General features: G+C 40.0%; 1 protein-coding gene across 2 annotated transcripts in view; it reads left to right on the top strand.

Annotated features, from left to right (window-relative positions):
• Nucleotides 1–1,637: 1,637 nt before the first annotated feature.
• Nucleotides 1,638–15,005, top strand: part of NIPAL2 (NIPA like domain containing 2) — a 56,577-nt gene continuing 43,209 nt past the window's right edge. The window contains exons 1-3 of one of the 2 annotated variants that reach the window (XM_070748087.1): nucleotides 1,638–1,876; nucleotides 10,948–11,016; nucleotides 13,178–13,349. In XM_070748087.1, coding sequence (XP_070604188.1) covers nucleotides 1,745–1,876; nucleotides 10,948–11,016; nucleotides 13,178–13,349 — 373 coding nt within the window. In that variant the 5' untranslated portion in view covers nucleotides 1,638–1,744. The remainder of the gene's footprint in view (nucleotides 1,877–10,947; nucleotides 11,017–13,177; nucleotides 13,350–15,005) is intronic. The other variant, XM_070748086.1, reaches the window with a different exon arrangement.

Here is a 15,005-nt window from a genome sequence, read left to right as displayed (position 1 = left end):
CCCTCTCCGGAGACTCAGAGTGGCTTACAACAACAATACATGGTACAAATCTAATGGTTAAAAAACAATTTAACAATGTCTGGAAAACTTTGTCTAATCAGCATTCCTTAGATAACGTCCATTTATCATTCAAGAATATGAATGAGTCCTCGGAGAAGAGCAGTATAGAAATCAAATCAAATCAAATCATGCCCCAGGGAATGGGGAGGTGGATGCAGGGGAAACTTCAACATGTTACAGGCCTGAGTTATTGCCGACAGAGTCAGTTCAGAGTTTAGTTTCCTCTGGCGAAGAAGAAGGTGGGAGTGACTCAGCAGAGGAGGGCTTGGCACACAGCCCAGGCAGTCAATCTCCCTTATCTTTCATTGATTCGGATGAAGACGTCTTGGACCCACACAAGCGCAGAATTATGCGTAGAAGAGATCAAGTAAGGACATATTACAGGAGATAAGAGCGGCCACCTGTGTTTGGGTGGGGCTCCAGTAATTAGGGCTGCTGCTATAAATAGCAGCATGTGGGTTTGGCCGTTGTGGAAGAGTATCTGATCGCAGTTCGTCAGGAATCCTGTGTTGCTGGTTTCTGGACTTTGTTTGTTGATTTTTCACGCCTTTGAAAACAAAGCAGAGCAATGTGTGTGTGTCTCACTTCGTTGGAAGAAGAAGGGGTGTGAAGTTTCTTCACAGCTGCTAGCTAAGTACTTAATGACTGCTTAAGGTTAATTGTACAGACTACCCGGTTGTTTTGGGACGAGTGCTCTTTGCAATACAAAAAGTGTGCTTAGTTTATTTTGAATTTTGGGATAAAGAACATTGTTTTGAATTTTCAAACATGTGTGTGTCTGAAATTTGTACCCTTGAATTTTCGGGAGGCTCCTACCAGAGAGCCCGGCAGAACAGAATATAGGAGAGACAATAGGACAGGGGTCAGAAGGCACTCTAGTGCACTTATGCACACCCCTTATTGACCTCTTAGGAATCTGGAGAGGTCAACTGTGGATGGTCTAAGGGTAAAATGTTGGGGGTTAGGGGATGACACTACAGAGTCCGGTAATGAGTTCCATGCTTCAACAACTCTATTATTATTACTATTATTATTATTATTATTATTATTATTATTATTATTATTATTATTATTATTAATTAGATTTGTATGCCACCCCTCTCTGTGGACTCAGGGCTATTACTACACTCGTATTTTTTACAGTCACTTTTAGAGCATTTAATATTGAGCTTGAATCTGTTATGCGCTCTTGTGTTGTTGTAGTTGAAGCTGAAGTAGTCGTTGATAGGCAGGACGTTGCAACATATGATCTTGTAGGCAATACTTAGATCATGTTTAAGGCGGCGTAGTTCTAAGCTTTCTAGGCCCAGGATTGTACGGTATTCTGTTACTTACAAGGTCCCTTCCAACTCTGTTAATCTGTATTTGTATCTACTCATTTAACAGAAGTCAGACAGGTTTATCCTCTGTAGCTATTCAAAGATTAGTAAAATTCACCTGCCAAAACAAACATTTCCTGTTGCAGCAAAGCGTCTCGTCTTGCTTTGCTGGCATTCTGCTTTCTCCCAGATTCACGCCCCTTCCAGTCCCTGATTCTCTTTTGGATCAACCCCACCCCGTGTACAAACACCTGCTGCGAAAACATCCGTCCCACGAAGGCAAGATCCCATCGCCCCGGTCCCAGGAAGTTCACCTGGGCTTAAAAACTGGTTTCTTCGGCTTCCAGCGTCGTTTTGGGGAGTTCATGCAGCTGAAGAGCCCAGGGGCCGAAGGAGAGACTATGGGATTGTCTCACTTTCTCCAAAACACCAGTCTGGGAGGGAGGACCAGCAGGCGTGAGTTTCTCTCTCAAGGCTGGTATTTTGAAAATGAACAGGTAAGGAGAAGAGGGGCTGGTACGGAGGGCTTCCTCTCGATCTCTCTCTAAGGGCAGAGTTTCTCAACCCCGGAAAATGTAAGAGGGGTGGGCTTTATCTCACAGAAATCCCTGCTGGCTGAAGAATTCTGAGATTTGAAGCCACCTGTCTTAACGTAGCTGAGGTTGAGAAATATTGCTTAGAGCAGGGGGTCTCCAACCTTGGCAACTTGAAGACTTGTGGACTTCAACTCCCAGAATTCCTCAGCCATCAAAGCTTGAAGTGCACAAGTCTTAAAGTTTCCAAGGTTGGAGACCTCTGGCATAAAGATCTCTGAAGTAAGAGCCATTAAAGACCCTCCCCAGGAAGGGGCTTTCTTCAAGTAAGGTGAGAACCAGTGGTGGGTTCCTATGAGTACGAACCAGTAGAAAAAATTTGAATTTCTTTCTTTTTTTCCTTTTAAGACCACGCACGAATCCCAGCGACCAGTTAGGCCTTCTCTGGGTCCCGTCGACTAAACAATGTCTTCGGAGAGGGGCGGCATACAAATCTAATAAATTATTATTATTATTATTATTATTATTATTATTATTATTATTATTATTATTATAAGAGCCTTCTCTGTGGCGGCCCCGACCCTCTGGAACCAACTCCCCCCAGAGATCAGAATTGCCCCCACCCTCCTCGCCTTTCGCAAGCTCCTTAAAACCCACCTCTGTCATCAGGCATGGGGGAACTGAGATATGCCCTTCCCCCTAGGCCTATACAATTTATGCATGGTATGTTTGTGTGTGTGTTTGGTTTTTTTAAATTAGGGTTTTTAAAATTATTTTAAATATTAGATTTGTTATATGTTGTTTCACTATTGTTGTTAGTCGCCCCAAGTCTGCGGAGAGGGGTGGCATACAAATCTAATTAATAAATAAGTAATAAATAAAATAAATTGCTATGTGCTCAAATAAACCCAGTATAATTTACCAATTGGATCCTGTTCTTCACTCCATATCCCCCATCCCATATTTTGAGCATGTCCGGGTTCTTATTTCGAATTTGAATCCAGGCACCATTATAATCAAAGGAACAGAAAGGAGTTTGCTCCTGTGGTTAAGCATGTCTATTGGGGATTAAGCACGAGCCTTTGTAGAAAAACAAAACATGCATTACACCAATAAGAAATTTAAAATGGTAGATAAAATGACAATTTACCAACATGCTTTTTAGTCCAAATTTGCTGAAAATCTTAAATTTAAACAGAGAGGACTTCTTTTGGGAGCTCCTGAACTGGAGAATGTCCATTTTTAGAGACATAGAAACATAGAAGACTGACGGCAGAAAAAGACCTCATGATTCATCTAGTCTGCCCTTATACTATTTCCTGTATTTTTATCTTAGGATGGATATATGTTTATCCCAGGCATGTTTAAATTCAGTTACTGTGGATTTACCAACCACGTCTGCTGGAAGTTTGTTCCAAGGATCTACTACTCTTTCAGTAAAATAATATTTTCTCATGTTGCTTTTGATCTTTTCCCCAACTAACTTCAGATTGTGTCCCCTTGTTCTTGTGTTCACTTTCCTATTAAAAACATTTCTCTCCTGAACCTTATTTAACCCTTTGACATATTTAAATGTTTCGATCATGTCCCCCCTTTTCCTCCTGTCCCCCAGACCAGTGTTTTTCAACCAGTGTGCCGTGGCACACTAGTGTGCCGCGAGACATGGTCAGGTGTGCCGCGAAAAAGGAAGCTCAGGTTCCAGTCTTGCAACTTTTTGCTGAGAGAGAGACACAGAGAGAGAAAGAAAGCAAGAGAGAGGGAGAAAGTGATAGAGAAAGAGTGAGAGAGAGAGAGAGAAAGCAAGAGAGAGAGAGAGAGCAAAAGGGGAGGAAAAAAAGAGAAATGAGAAAATGATTGAGACAGAGAATGAGAGGAAAGAGAGAAACAAAAGAGAGAGAGAAGTGACTCTTGATTTAAAGCATATGATAAAAAGCACCTAAAGAATAAGAGAGAGAAAAACCCCAGTCCTCACCTGTTTCTGGAAATGGTTCAAGAGTGTGTACACACACACACACACACACACACACACACACACACACACACACACAAGGGTGGGGAGGAGACAGGGATGGAAAAAGAGAGGAAAGTGTCTTAGGGTGTCATTTTGTGTCATTTTGGTTGGTGGTGTGCCCCAGGATTTTAAAATGTAAAAAATGTGCCGCGGCTCAAAAAAGGTTGAAAATCACCGCTCCAGACTATACAGATTGAGTTCATTAAGTCTTTCCTGATACGTTTTATGCTTAAGACCTTCCACCATTCTTGTAGCCCGTCTTTGGACCCGTTCAATTTTGTCAATATCTTTTTGTAGGTGAGGTCGTAATCTAGGACTGGGTAAATTATCATCTGTTGTTTATTGTTTTAATATTCCAGTTTAAGCATGGTTTTAAAAATTATTTTTAGTGTGAGCTTTGGTGTTAATGAACAATTGTCAATTTACCGAGGTATAAGACAAATCCTTAATGCTTCCCTACTATAACTGGACTTAAATTTGCCATAAGTCTTCAATAGTAAAATATAGTCTTCCATAGAGTTGGAAAAGACCTTTTAGGAAACTGAGTGTAACCTTCTGCTGTTTATTGTTTTAACATTCCAGTTCAAGCCTGGGTTTAAAAATTGCATTTATTTTATACGTTGTAATGATTGTTTTCAGGTGGGGAATGGAGGGAGGTGGGTTTGTTGGTACTGCATCTGTTGAGATGAGATTCAGTGATTTCTGATGGTCTAGAGCAGTGATTTTCAAACTTTTTTGAGCCGCGGCACATTTTTTACATTTACAAAACCATGGGGCACATTGAGGGGGGAGGGGGGGTGCTAAAAAAGTTTGGACAAAAAAATCCTCTCTCTTCCTCCCTTTCGCTCTATTTCTCTCTCCCTCTTTCTCTCCCTTCCTCTTTTTTCCTCTCTTCCTTCTTTCCTCTTTTTTGCTCTTTTTCTCTCTCCCTACCTCCCTGTCTTTCTCTCTCTCTCTCTCTCTTGCTTTCTTTCTCTCTTGTTCTCTTTCTCTCTTGCTTTCTTTCTCTCTTGCTCTTTCTTTCTTTCTCTTGTTTTCTTTCTCTCTTGTTCTCTTTCTCTCTTGCTTTCTTTCTCTCTCTTGCTGGCTTTCTCTCATTTTCTTTCTCTCTTGCTCTTTCTTTCTTTCTCTTGTTTTCTTTCTCTCTTGTTCTCTTTCTCTCTTGCTTGCTTTCTCTCTCTTGCTTGCTTTCTCTCTTGCTTTCTTTCTCTCTTGCTCTTGCTTTCTCTCTTTCTCTTTCTTTCTTTCTTTCTCTTGTTTTCTTTCTCTCTCTGAGCTTCGCGGCACACCTGACCATGTCTCGCGGCACACTAGTGTGCCACGGCACACTGGCTGAAAAACACTGGTCTAGAGCAGTGTTTGCCAACCTTGGCAACTTGAAGATATTTGGACTTCAACTCCCAGAATTCCCCAGCCAGCAGTCCCTGGCTGGGGAATTCTGGGAGTTGAAGTCCAAATATCTTCAAGTTGCCAAGGTTGGCAAACACTGGTCTAGAGACGTCTGTTCAGGATCCACGTATCTTTTGTGCTGCTAAGAGAATGGTTCATATTCATTGCCCTATTCATATTCCAGTTTTGCATAAGAGCCAACTTTTCTCTTTTGAAAATTCAGGGTTATTTCAAAAGATGTTGCACAGTTTTTAAACACCATTTATAGAAGTTTAGTTTAAAATAATGTAACTTTGAATGTTTCTGCTCAGTCCTCTGGAGACTTAAGGCAGCGGCTCCCAGCCTTTTGGGCACCAGGGATCAGTTCCATGGAGCAAGATTTTGCCATGGACTGAATGGGGGTTTTGCAGATGGGGCTTTTCTTGTTTGCACAGCCCAGTTCCTGACATGCTGCGGATCGATGCCAGTCCATGGATCAGGGATTGTAGACCCCCCTGCCTTATGGCACATTAAAAGAAAAACCTATCATACAGATTATTTATTATAGAAACGTAGAAGACTGACAGCATAAAAAGACCTCATGATCCATCTAGTCTGCCCTTATACTATTTTCTGTATTTTATCTTAGGATGCATATATGTTTATCCCAGGCATGTTTAAATTCAGTTACTGTGGATTTATCTACCACGTCTGCTGGAAGTTTGTTCCAAGGATCTACTACTCTTTCAGTAAAATAATATTTTCTCATGTTGCTTTTGATCTTTCCCCCAACTAAATTCAGATTGTGCCCCCTTGTTCTTGTGTTCACTTTCCTATTAAAAACACTTCCCTCCTGGACCTTATTTAACCCTTTAACATATTTAAATGTTTCTATCATGTCCCCCCTTTTCCTTCTGTCCTCCAGACTATACAGATTGAGTTCATTAAGTCTTTCCTGATACGTTTTATGCTTAAGACCTTCCACCATTCTTGTAGCCCGTCTTTGGACCCGTTCAATTTTGTCAATATCTTTTTGTAGGTGAAGTCTCCAGAACATAACACAGTATTCCAAATGTGGTCTCACCAGCACTCTATATAGCGGGACCATAATCTCCCTCTTCCTGCTTGTTATACCTCTCGCTATGCAGCCAAGCATCCTACTTGCTTTCCCTACTACCTGCCTGCACTGTTCACCGATTTTGAGACTGTCAGAAATCACTACCCCTAAATCCTTTTCTTCTGAAGTTTTTGCTAACACAGAACTGCCAATACAATACTCAGATTGAGGATTCCTTTTCCCCAAGTACATTATTTTACATTTGGAAACATTAAACTGAAGTTTCCATTGCTTTGACCATTTATCTAGTAAAGCTAAATCGTTTACCATATTACAGACGCCTCCAGGAATATCAACCCTATTGCACACTTTAGAGTCATCGGCAAATAGGCAAACCTTCCCTACCAAACCTTCCCCTATGTCACTCACAAACATATTAAAAAGAATAGGACCCAGAAAAGACCCTTGTGGCACACCACTTGTAACCTGTCTCTGCTCAGAATACTCGCCATTAACAATAACTCTCTGATGTCTACGCTTCAGCCAGCTGCAAATCCATTGAACCATCCAGGGATTAAGTCCAATCTTCACTAATTTATCTATCAGCTCTTTATGTGGAACCGTATCAAAGGCTTTGCTGAAGTCCAGATAGGCAATATCCATGGCACCACCTTGATCCAACACCTTTGTGATTTATTATTTATTTATTATTTGGATTTATTTGCCGCCCCTCTCCGAGGACTCGGGGTGGCTTCCAACATATAAAAAGGCAATATACATCAAAATCCTATAAATTAACATTAGAAGTTACATCTAAAAACCAAGGAACCAATTAAAATACACACATGTCCATTCAATCAACAAACCCACTATACATTCATTGACTAGGGGGCAGAATCTAATGACCCCAAGCTTAGCGGCATAGGTGAGTCTTTAGACTCTTACAAAAGGCAAGGAGGGTGGGGGCAGTACAAATCTCTGGGAGGAGCTGATTCCAGAGGGCCTGGCCCCCCACAGAGAACGCTCTTCCCCTAGGTCCCGTGAAGCGATATTTTTCTAGTTGACGAGAGCTGTAGAAGGCCAACTCTATGAGACCTAGCTGCTGGGATTCATGCAGCAGGAGGTGTCCCGTAAGATTAACCGCTTTTATCTGTTTATCTCTTTCCCTTTTATTCTAGTTCTGGTGTATAAGATTTTTCAATAGCTGCAGCCTGATTGCCAATCAGATTTGCTATTTGATTATTATCCAAATGAGTTTGTACAATGTCAGGAAACACTCTTGGTCATATTTTTTCCCCTACTGGCATAGTGCCATTTGACACTTTTTTCCAGAGAGTATACACAGTTCTTGGAATTGTTATTTGGAATAATGCTCTCTTCCCAAGTCCTTTCTTCTTTAGGGACAAATAAAGCTTTATAACAAGGCAGGCAGACACACACATGTAGTCAAAGAGCGCTGGCTATTTTAGTAGCAACCCCAGAGCTTGTTTAAAATTTGATGTCACTTGTGCGTCTTCCCAAGTCAATTCATAAAATAATGTGATCTAAGAAAAATTTAAAAATCAAATGATTTTATTTTAAAAAAATAGAAGTACACTATAGGTAGTCCTCAGCTGACAAACACCATTGAGTCCAAAAGTTATGTTGTTAAGTGAGAAATTGGTTAAATGAGTTTGCATGGATATAGACACCAGAAATCTTATTGAATTGAATACAGTTCATCTGTCTGGAACTCACACCGCATTTCGGACATAAACACTCTAGAAAATGTCCAGAGATACTTTACTAGAAGAGCCCTCCACTCCTCCACTTGCAACAGAATACCCTACGCAACTGGACTTACAATCCTAGGTTTAGAAAACTTAGAACTACTGTATGTCGCCTTAAACAAGACTTAGACTAACAATACTGGGTCTAGAAAGTTTAGAACTACGACGCCTAAAACACGATCTAAGTATTGCCCATAAGATCATATGCTGCAATGTCCTGCCTGTCAATGACTATTTCACCTTCAACCGCAACAACACAAGAGCACACAACAGATTCAAACTTAATGTTAACCACTCCAAACTTGACTGTAAAAAATATGACTTTAACAATCGAGTTGTCGAAGCGTGGAACTCATTACTGGCCTCGGTAGGGTTAACCCCTAACCCCCAACATTTTTCCCTTAGACCTCTCCAGGTTCCTAAAAGGTCAGTAAGGGGCATACATAAGTGCACCAGTGTGCCTTTCGTCCCCTGTCCAATTGTCTCTCGTTTATCTCATATATCTTTTCTTCCTTTCATATATCTTTTCCTCTATTTTTATAACTTTTCTTCTATTCTTTTCTTTATATATATTACTACATGTCTATTCTCTTCAATATGTATTGTGTATTGGACAAATAAATAAATAAAAATAAAAATAAATAAGCATAGCCCATAAAATCATCTGCTACAACGTCCTTCCTGTCAATGACTACTTCAGCTTCAACCACAATAACACACGAGCACACAACACATAAAAGCTTAAAGTAAACCGCTCCAAACTGCATGAATTACGACTTTTGTAACAGAGTAGTTGATGCATGGAACTGACTACCTGACTCTGTAGTATCATCACCTAACTACGAAAACTTTATCCTTAGACTATCTCCTGATTCCTAAGTGGTCAGTAAGGGGCGTGCATAAGTGCACCAGCATGCCTACTGTCCCCTGTCCTAATGCTTCTTTCTTACTAACATGTATATAAACATTGTTATATTTTTGTATACTACCAGTACGTACTGGACAAAACAAATAAATACATAAATAAATCTTCTCCCTTGGGAGGCTGCCACAGAGAGAAGGGGGGTCAAGCTATTTTCCAAACCACCTGAAGGCCAGACAGGGAATAATGGATGGAAACTGAACAAGAGATATTCAACCTGGAAATAAGGATACATTTTATGACAGAGCCAGCAACCAATGGAACAGCTTGCCTTCAGAAATGGTGGGAGCTTCATCATTGGAAGCTTTCAGGAAGAGACTGGGCTGCCATTTGTCAAAAATGGTGCAGATGACTTACAAGCAGTGATGGGCTCCTACGGGTACGGTCAAGTACGCAGTACCGGTAGCAAAATTTGGAGCTCCACCCCAGAGCACCCAATTTGCACTGAAAGAGGTTGAAACATAGAAACATAGAAGACTGACGGCAGAAAAAGACCTCATGGTCCATCTAGTCTGCCCTTATACTATTTCCTGTATTTTATCTTACAACATCCCAGGGATGTTTAAATTCAGTTATTGTGGATTTATCTACCACATCTGCTGGAAGTTTGTTTCAAGGATCTACTACTCTTTCAGTAAAATAATATTTTCTCACGTTGCTTTTGATCTTTCCCCCAACTAACTTCAGATTGTGTCCCCTTGTTCTTTTGTTCACTTTCCTATTAAAAACAGTTCCCTCCTGAACCTTATTTAACCCTTTAACATATTTAAATGTTTCTATCATGTCCCTCCTTTTCCTTCTGTCCTCCAGACTATACAGATTGAGTTCATTAAGTATTTCCTGATACTTTCCTGAAACAAAGTGCATAAGCCACACCCACAGTGTGGCAGTAAAAGTTTTGGTAGCCCATCACTGATCTGTAGCTACAGAAGTTAGACAAGTGTATCCTATATATCCTATGTAGCTATTCAAAGATTACCGAAGTTCACCTGCCTAAACAAACAGTTTACGACTTTTGCTTGTTAAGTGATTCACTGCGGTTCTTAAGTTAGTAACAGCGTTGTTGGGTGACTCTCCTTCTCCCCCACTGACTTTGCTTTCAGCAGGTCGCAAAAGGAGATCACACAACTCTGGGACACTGCAATTGTTATAAATGTGAATCCGTTGTCAAGCATCAGAATGTAAATCACATGACTATGGTGATGCTGCAGCGGTCATAAGTGTGAAAAATGGTCGTAAATCACTTTTTTCCAGTGCTGTTGTAACTTTGAATGGTCACTAAATGAATTATTATAAGTGTATAGGAATAGATACCAGAAAGGCATCTATTCTATTGCTGCTGTGAGCCGCCCCGAGTCTGCAGAGAGGGGCGGCATACAAATTTAATTAATAAATTAATAATAATAATAATAATAATAATAATAATAATAATAATAATAATAATTGAGCAGAATTGAGGAGAAGCAGCTAGAGAAATTAGTGAAATATGAAGATCTAAAAATCGAGCTGCAACGACTCTGGCATAAGTCCGTGAAAGTGGTCCCAGTGGTACTTGGCACGCTGGGCGCAGTGCCAAAGGATCTCAGCGGACATTTGAAAACCATTGGAATTGACAAAATCTCCATCTGTCAATTGCAAAAGGCCGCTTTACTGGGATCGGCAAACATAATTCGCCACTACATCACGCAGTCCTAGGTGCTTAGGAAACGCCCAACTGGTGATGAAATACGAAATCCAGCATAATGATCTCGTTTGCTGTGTTGTATTGACATAATAATAATAATAGTGATGATGATGATGATAATGATGATGATGATGATGATAATAATAATAATAATAATAATAATAATAATAATAATAATGTTTGAAAATTTTATCTGACTGACTGATTATATGTATTATTTTCAGACTTTACTCTTGGGCATCTTATTGGCAATCACAGGAAACATTTTCATCAGCATCTCCTTGAATCTGCAGGTATGAAAAACTTAATTGTATTGCAAGCTGTGGAACTACAGTGTGTGTAGACTGGAAGGGAAGCCTTAGATGAAATTGGAATTTGGTCACACTTAAGCAGGTTTTTTAAACTAATAGAGTTGGTGGGACACCTTAATGTAACTGATTTCAGTAAGATTGACTAAGTCTAGTATTGGTTGATGTTGCTCTTGAGATAAAGTACTGTTGAGCTGCATTGTAGTTGCAATGCGGTTACTTTATGTATTCATATATTATTTATACATTTGTAAAACATGGCCCATACTTCTTTCTGATTTATGTAAATATGCATAAGTGCAATGCAAAACATATGTTGGGCAATGCATGGGCAAAAACATCTTAATGTAGAATTATAACCATAAGAATAAGAAATGCTTATAAAATCATTTGCAATAAAATTAAACCCATGCACTAAAATGCAATGCAATGCATATCTTTTGGAATTAATGTGTGTGTTTTATAGCATTACACCCTGTATTAACATCAGCTTTTGGAGTGGCAAGTTATAAATTCATAAATTTAATGAAATAAATAAACTATAGGAACAACTCCTACGTTAAAGCAGATTTCAATTATTTGTATTCCAAGAATCAATGAAAAGTAGTCAATTCTTATAAAAGGTCTCAATTGTATTTTTCACACACACACACCCCATGACTGAATAATTTGGTCAATTTATCTTGCCAATTGATCCATCTAACAATTGATAGATGCTTCTGTATTATGTTTATGCTACCAGTCTTACGAAACTTGAAAGACGTATCATCTTCAAGATACAAATCTTAGAAATGAAATAACTTACAAAAAGGTTTAAAACCTAATAGCAGCTTGGAGAGGGAAAGAGAAAAGGCAAACAGCTCTGTTCTTGCTAATGGAAATTTCTCCTGGGTCAAGATCATTTCTCAATTGATACTCATGGGCAAACACAACAAATATTCTCTTTAATTATTTTTATAAGTCCTTTTAATTGTATTATCCAGGCATTCCATGTTCCCCTCATTCAACTCATCACTGAAGCTTCCTTTCTGATTTCTTAAAACAAAATGCTTATCTTGGCATTGATGTAAGACCTCCCTTAAATATTCAAAGTTTCTGAAATATTTATGTTTGAAAGTCCAAAATACCGAAGCATTACAAACTTCTGACACAGAACACTAACTCTTGTTTCCTGATGTTTTTGTTCTATAAATTCTTATTTAGGGATCAAAGAGCCATAGTGCCAGAGGTGAAATGCTCCCAGTTCACCCATGCCTGTCAGTCATCGGAGAGCCAGTCGCAAAGGGAGCGTGAGGCTCCGCCCACCCACCAGGATGCTGCCATTTGAGTTCTTTTACCCGCTGTGCATGCACATAATGCTTTGCGCATGCACATAGGTAAAAGAACCCAAGTGGTGATGTCCGGGCAGGTGGGCAGGGCCTCACACTCCCTTTGTGACCAGCTCTCCAATGACTGACAGGCATGAGGAAACCAGGAGTATTTCACCCTTGCACAGTTTATTTTATTTTATTTATTTATTTATTCATTTGTCCAATACATAAATACATAGGAAGAAAATAGACATGTGATAATATAAAAGAGGGTGAAGGTGAACTTAGAGGAGAGGATATATGAAAGGAAGAGAATATATAAGATAGGTGAAAGAAAGGAAAGACAATTGGACAGGGGATGAAAGGCACACTAGTGCACTTATGTACGCCCCTTACTGGCCTCTTAGGAACCTGGAGAGGTCAATCGTGGAGAGTCTAAGGGAGAAATGTTGGGAGTTAGGGGTTGACACTACTGAGTCAGGTAATGAGTTCCATGCTTCGACAACTCGATTGCTGAAGTCATATTTTTTACAGTCATGTTTGGAGTGGTTAATATTAAGTTTGAATCTGTTGCGTGCTCTTGTGTTGTTGCGATTGAAGCTGAAGTAGTCATTGATAGGTAGAACGTTGCAGCATATGATCTTGTGGGCAATACTTAAATCGTGTTTTAGGCATCGTAGTTCTAAGCTTTCAAGACCAAGGATTCGTGGAGAGTCTAAGGGACAAGTATTATTTTACAAAGGTGGAAAAATATTTGTGGTAGCATTTTAATGCTCACTTACCATTAATCTATTGATTAATCTATTATATCTTTCATTCTCATATCTTACTTTCAGAAATATTCCCATCTTCGGTTGACCCAGCAAGTCATTCACAAACCTTGTTACAGAAGCAAACTCTGGTGGAGTGGAATTATATTTATGGGAATTGGAGAAATTGGGAACTTTGCGGCCTATGGATTTGCTCCAGTCATGGTTGTTGCGCCTTTAGGAAGTGTGGCTGTCATTGGTGAGACTTCCTCTCCTTTGCTTTATGTGTATCAGTCAGAGTGAACTCAGACGATACTGTGGAGCCCTTGCTGCCTTCTGAACTTCTTTGTTTTCCTGAAGACATTTCATTACCCAGCAAGGTAACATCATTAGTTCTAGAAGGGAATGGAATGACATAATTGTGTAATGAAATGTTTACAAGAAAACAGCCAAGGTCAGACAGTACCAGGGTGAGGTCAACAGTAGATAGTCTAAGGCAGTGGTGACGAACCTTTTCTTCCTCGGGTGCCGAAAGAGCGTGGGTCTATGCTATCGTGCACGCATGAGTGCCCACACCCATAATTCAATGCCAGGGGAAGGTGAAAACAGCTTCTCTCACCCCCTGGGGGCCTTCTGTAGCCTGGAAACGGCCTGTTTCCCAACTTCTGGTGGGCCCTGTAGGCTCATGTTTCTCTCTCCCCAGACTCCAAAGGCTTCCCTGGAGCTGGGGGAGGGTGAAAATGCCCTCCCCCATTCCTCCAGAGGCTCTCTGAAAGCCCAAAACACCCTCCCAGAGCCTCTATGTGAGCCAAAAATTAGCTGGCTGGCACACACATGCATGTTGGAGCTGAGGTAGGGCAACAGTTCATGTGCCAGCAGATACTGCTCCGCGTACCATCTGTGGCATCCGTGCCATAGGTTCTCCATCACTGGTCTAAGATTAAAGTTTTGAGGGTTTGGAGAAGAAACCACAGAGCCATGTAGTGTATTCCAGGCATTGACCACTCTGTTGCTGAAATCGTATTTAGCCTCATTTTGAGTTTGCTATTCAGGTTTCCCCAAAATTAAGACCCTTTCTTATGTTTTTTTGAACCCTGAAATAAGCACTTGGCCTTATTGCCATGCAATCAAAAGTCCATTTGGGCTTATTATTAGGCAACAGTCTTATTTTGGGGGGAAACAGGGTATTAATGTTCTCACACATGTGACAGTTTTCAGTTTTCAGACAAATGGCAGTCCTAGGAAAAATAATTCCATGCAGATGTCTTACTGTTGTCAACTTGTTCCTGCCAGGCTGAATACTGTCTTTGTTCTGAAACAGTAAAAGCAGAAGCAGTGCATGGTTGGTACATGTGATTGGTTCCACAAGCTGAAGCAGCTTTGGATGCTACTGAAAACAAGGGCTGATGTTAGTTAAACTCCAAGTCTTAGATTTCAAAATACTGTACAGTATTACAACCAAGGTGCCTTTATTTATAATGAAATAAAACATTGGCTGACATGAAAATGGTCAACAAACTGAATTTTAACTATGGGAGATCTTGCATGAGTTGGTGCCTAATTTTCATAGCCACCACACAATATTTTTTTTATTTATTTATTTATTTATTTATTCATTCATTCATTCATTCATTCATTCATTTGTCCAATACACAAATACATAGGAAGAAAAATAGACATGTAGTAATATATATAAGGGTAAAAGTGAACTTAGAGGAGGGAATATATATGAAAGGAAGAGAATATATATGATAGGTGAAAGAAAGGAAAGACAATTGGACAGGGGACGAAAGGCACACCAGTGCACTTATGTACGCCCCTTACTGGCCTCTTAGGAACCTGGAAAGGTCAATCGTGGAGAGTCTAAGGGAGAAATGTTGGGGATTAGGGGTTGACACAATTGAGTCCGGCAATG

This window comes from Erythrolamprus reginae, chromosome 3 (assembly GCF_031021105.1).
Source record: "Erythrolamprus reginae isolate rEryReg1 chromosome 3, rEryReg1.hap1, whole genome shotgun sequence".
NCBI classification, from domain to species: Eukaryota; Metazoa; Chordata; class Lepidosauria; order Squamata; family Dipsadidae; genus Erythrolamprus; species Erythrolamprus reginae.
This window is presented reverse-complemented; position numbering and strand designations above follow the sequence as displayed.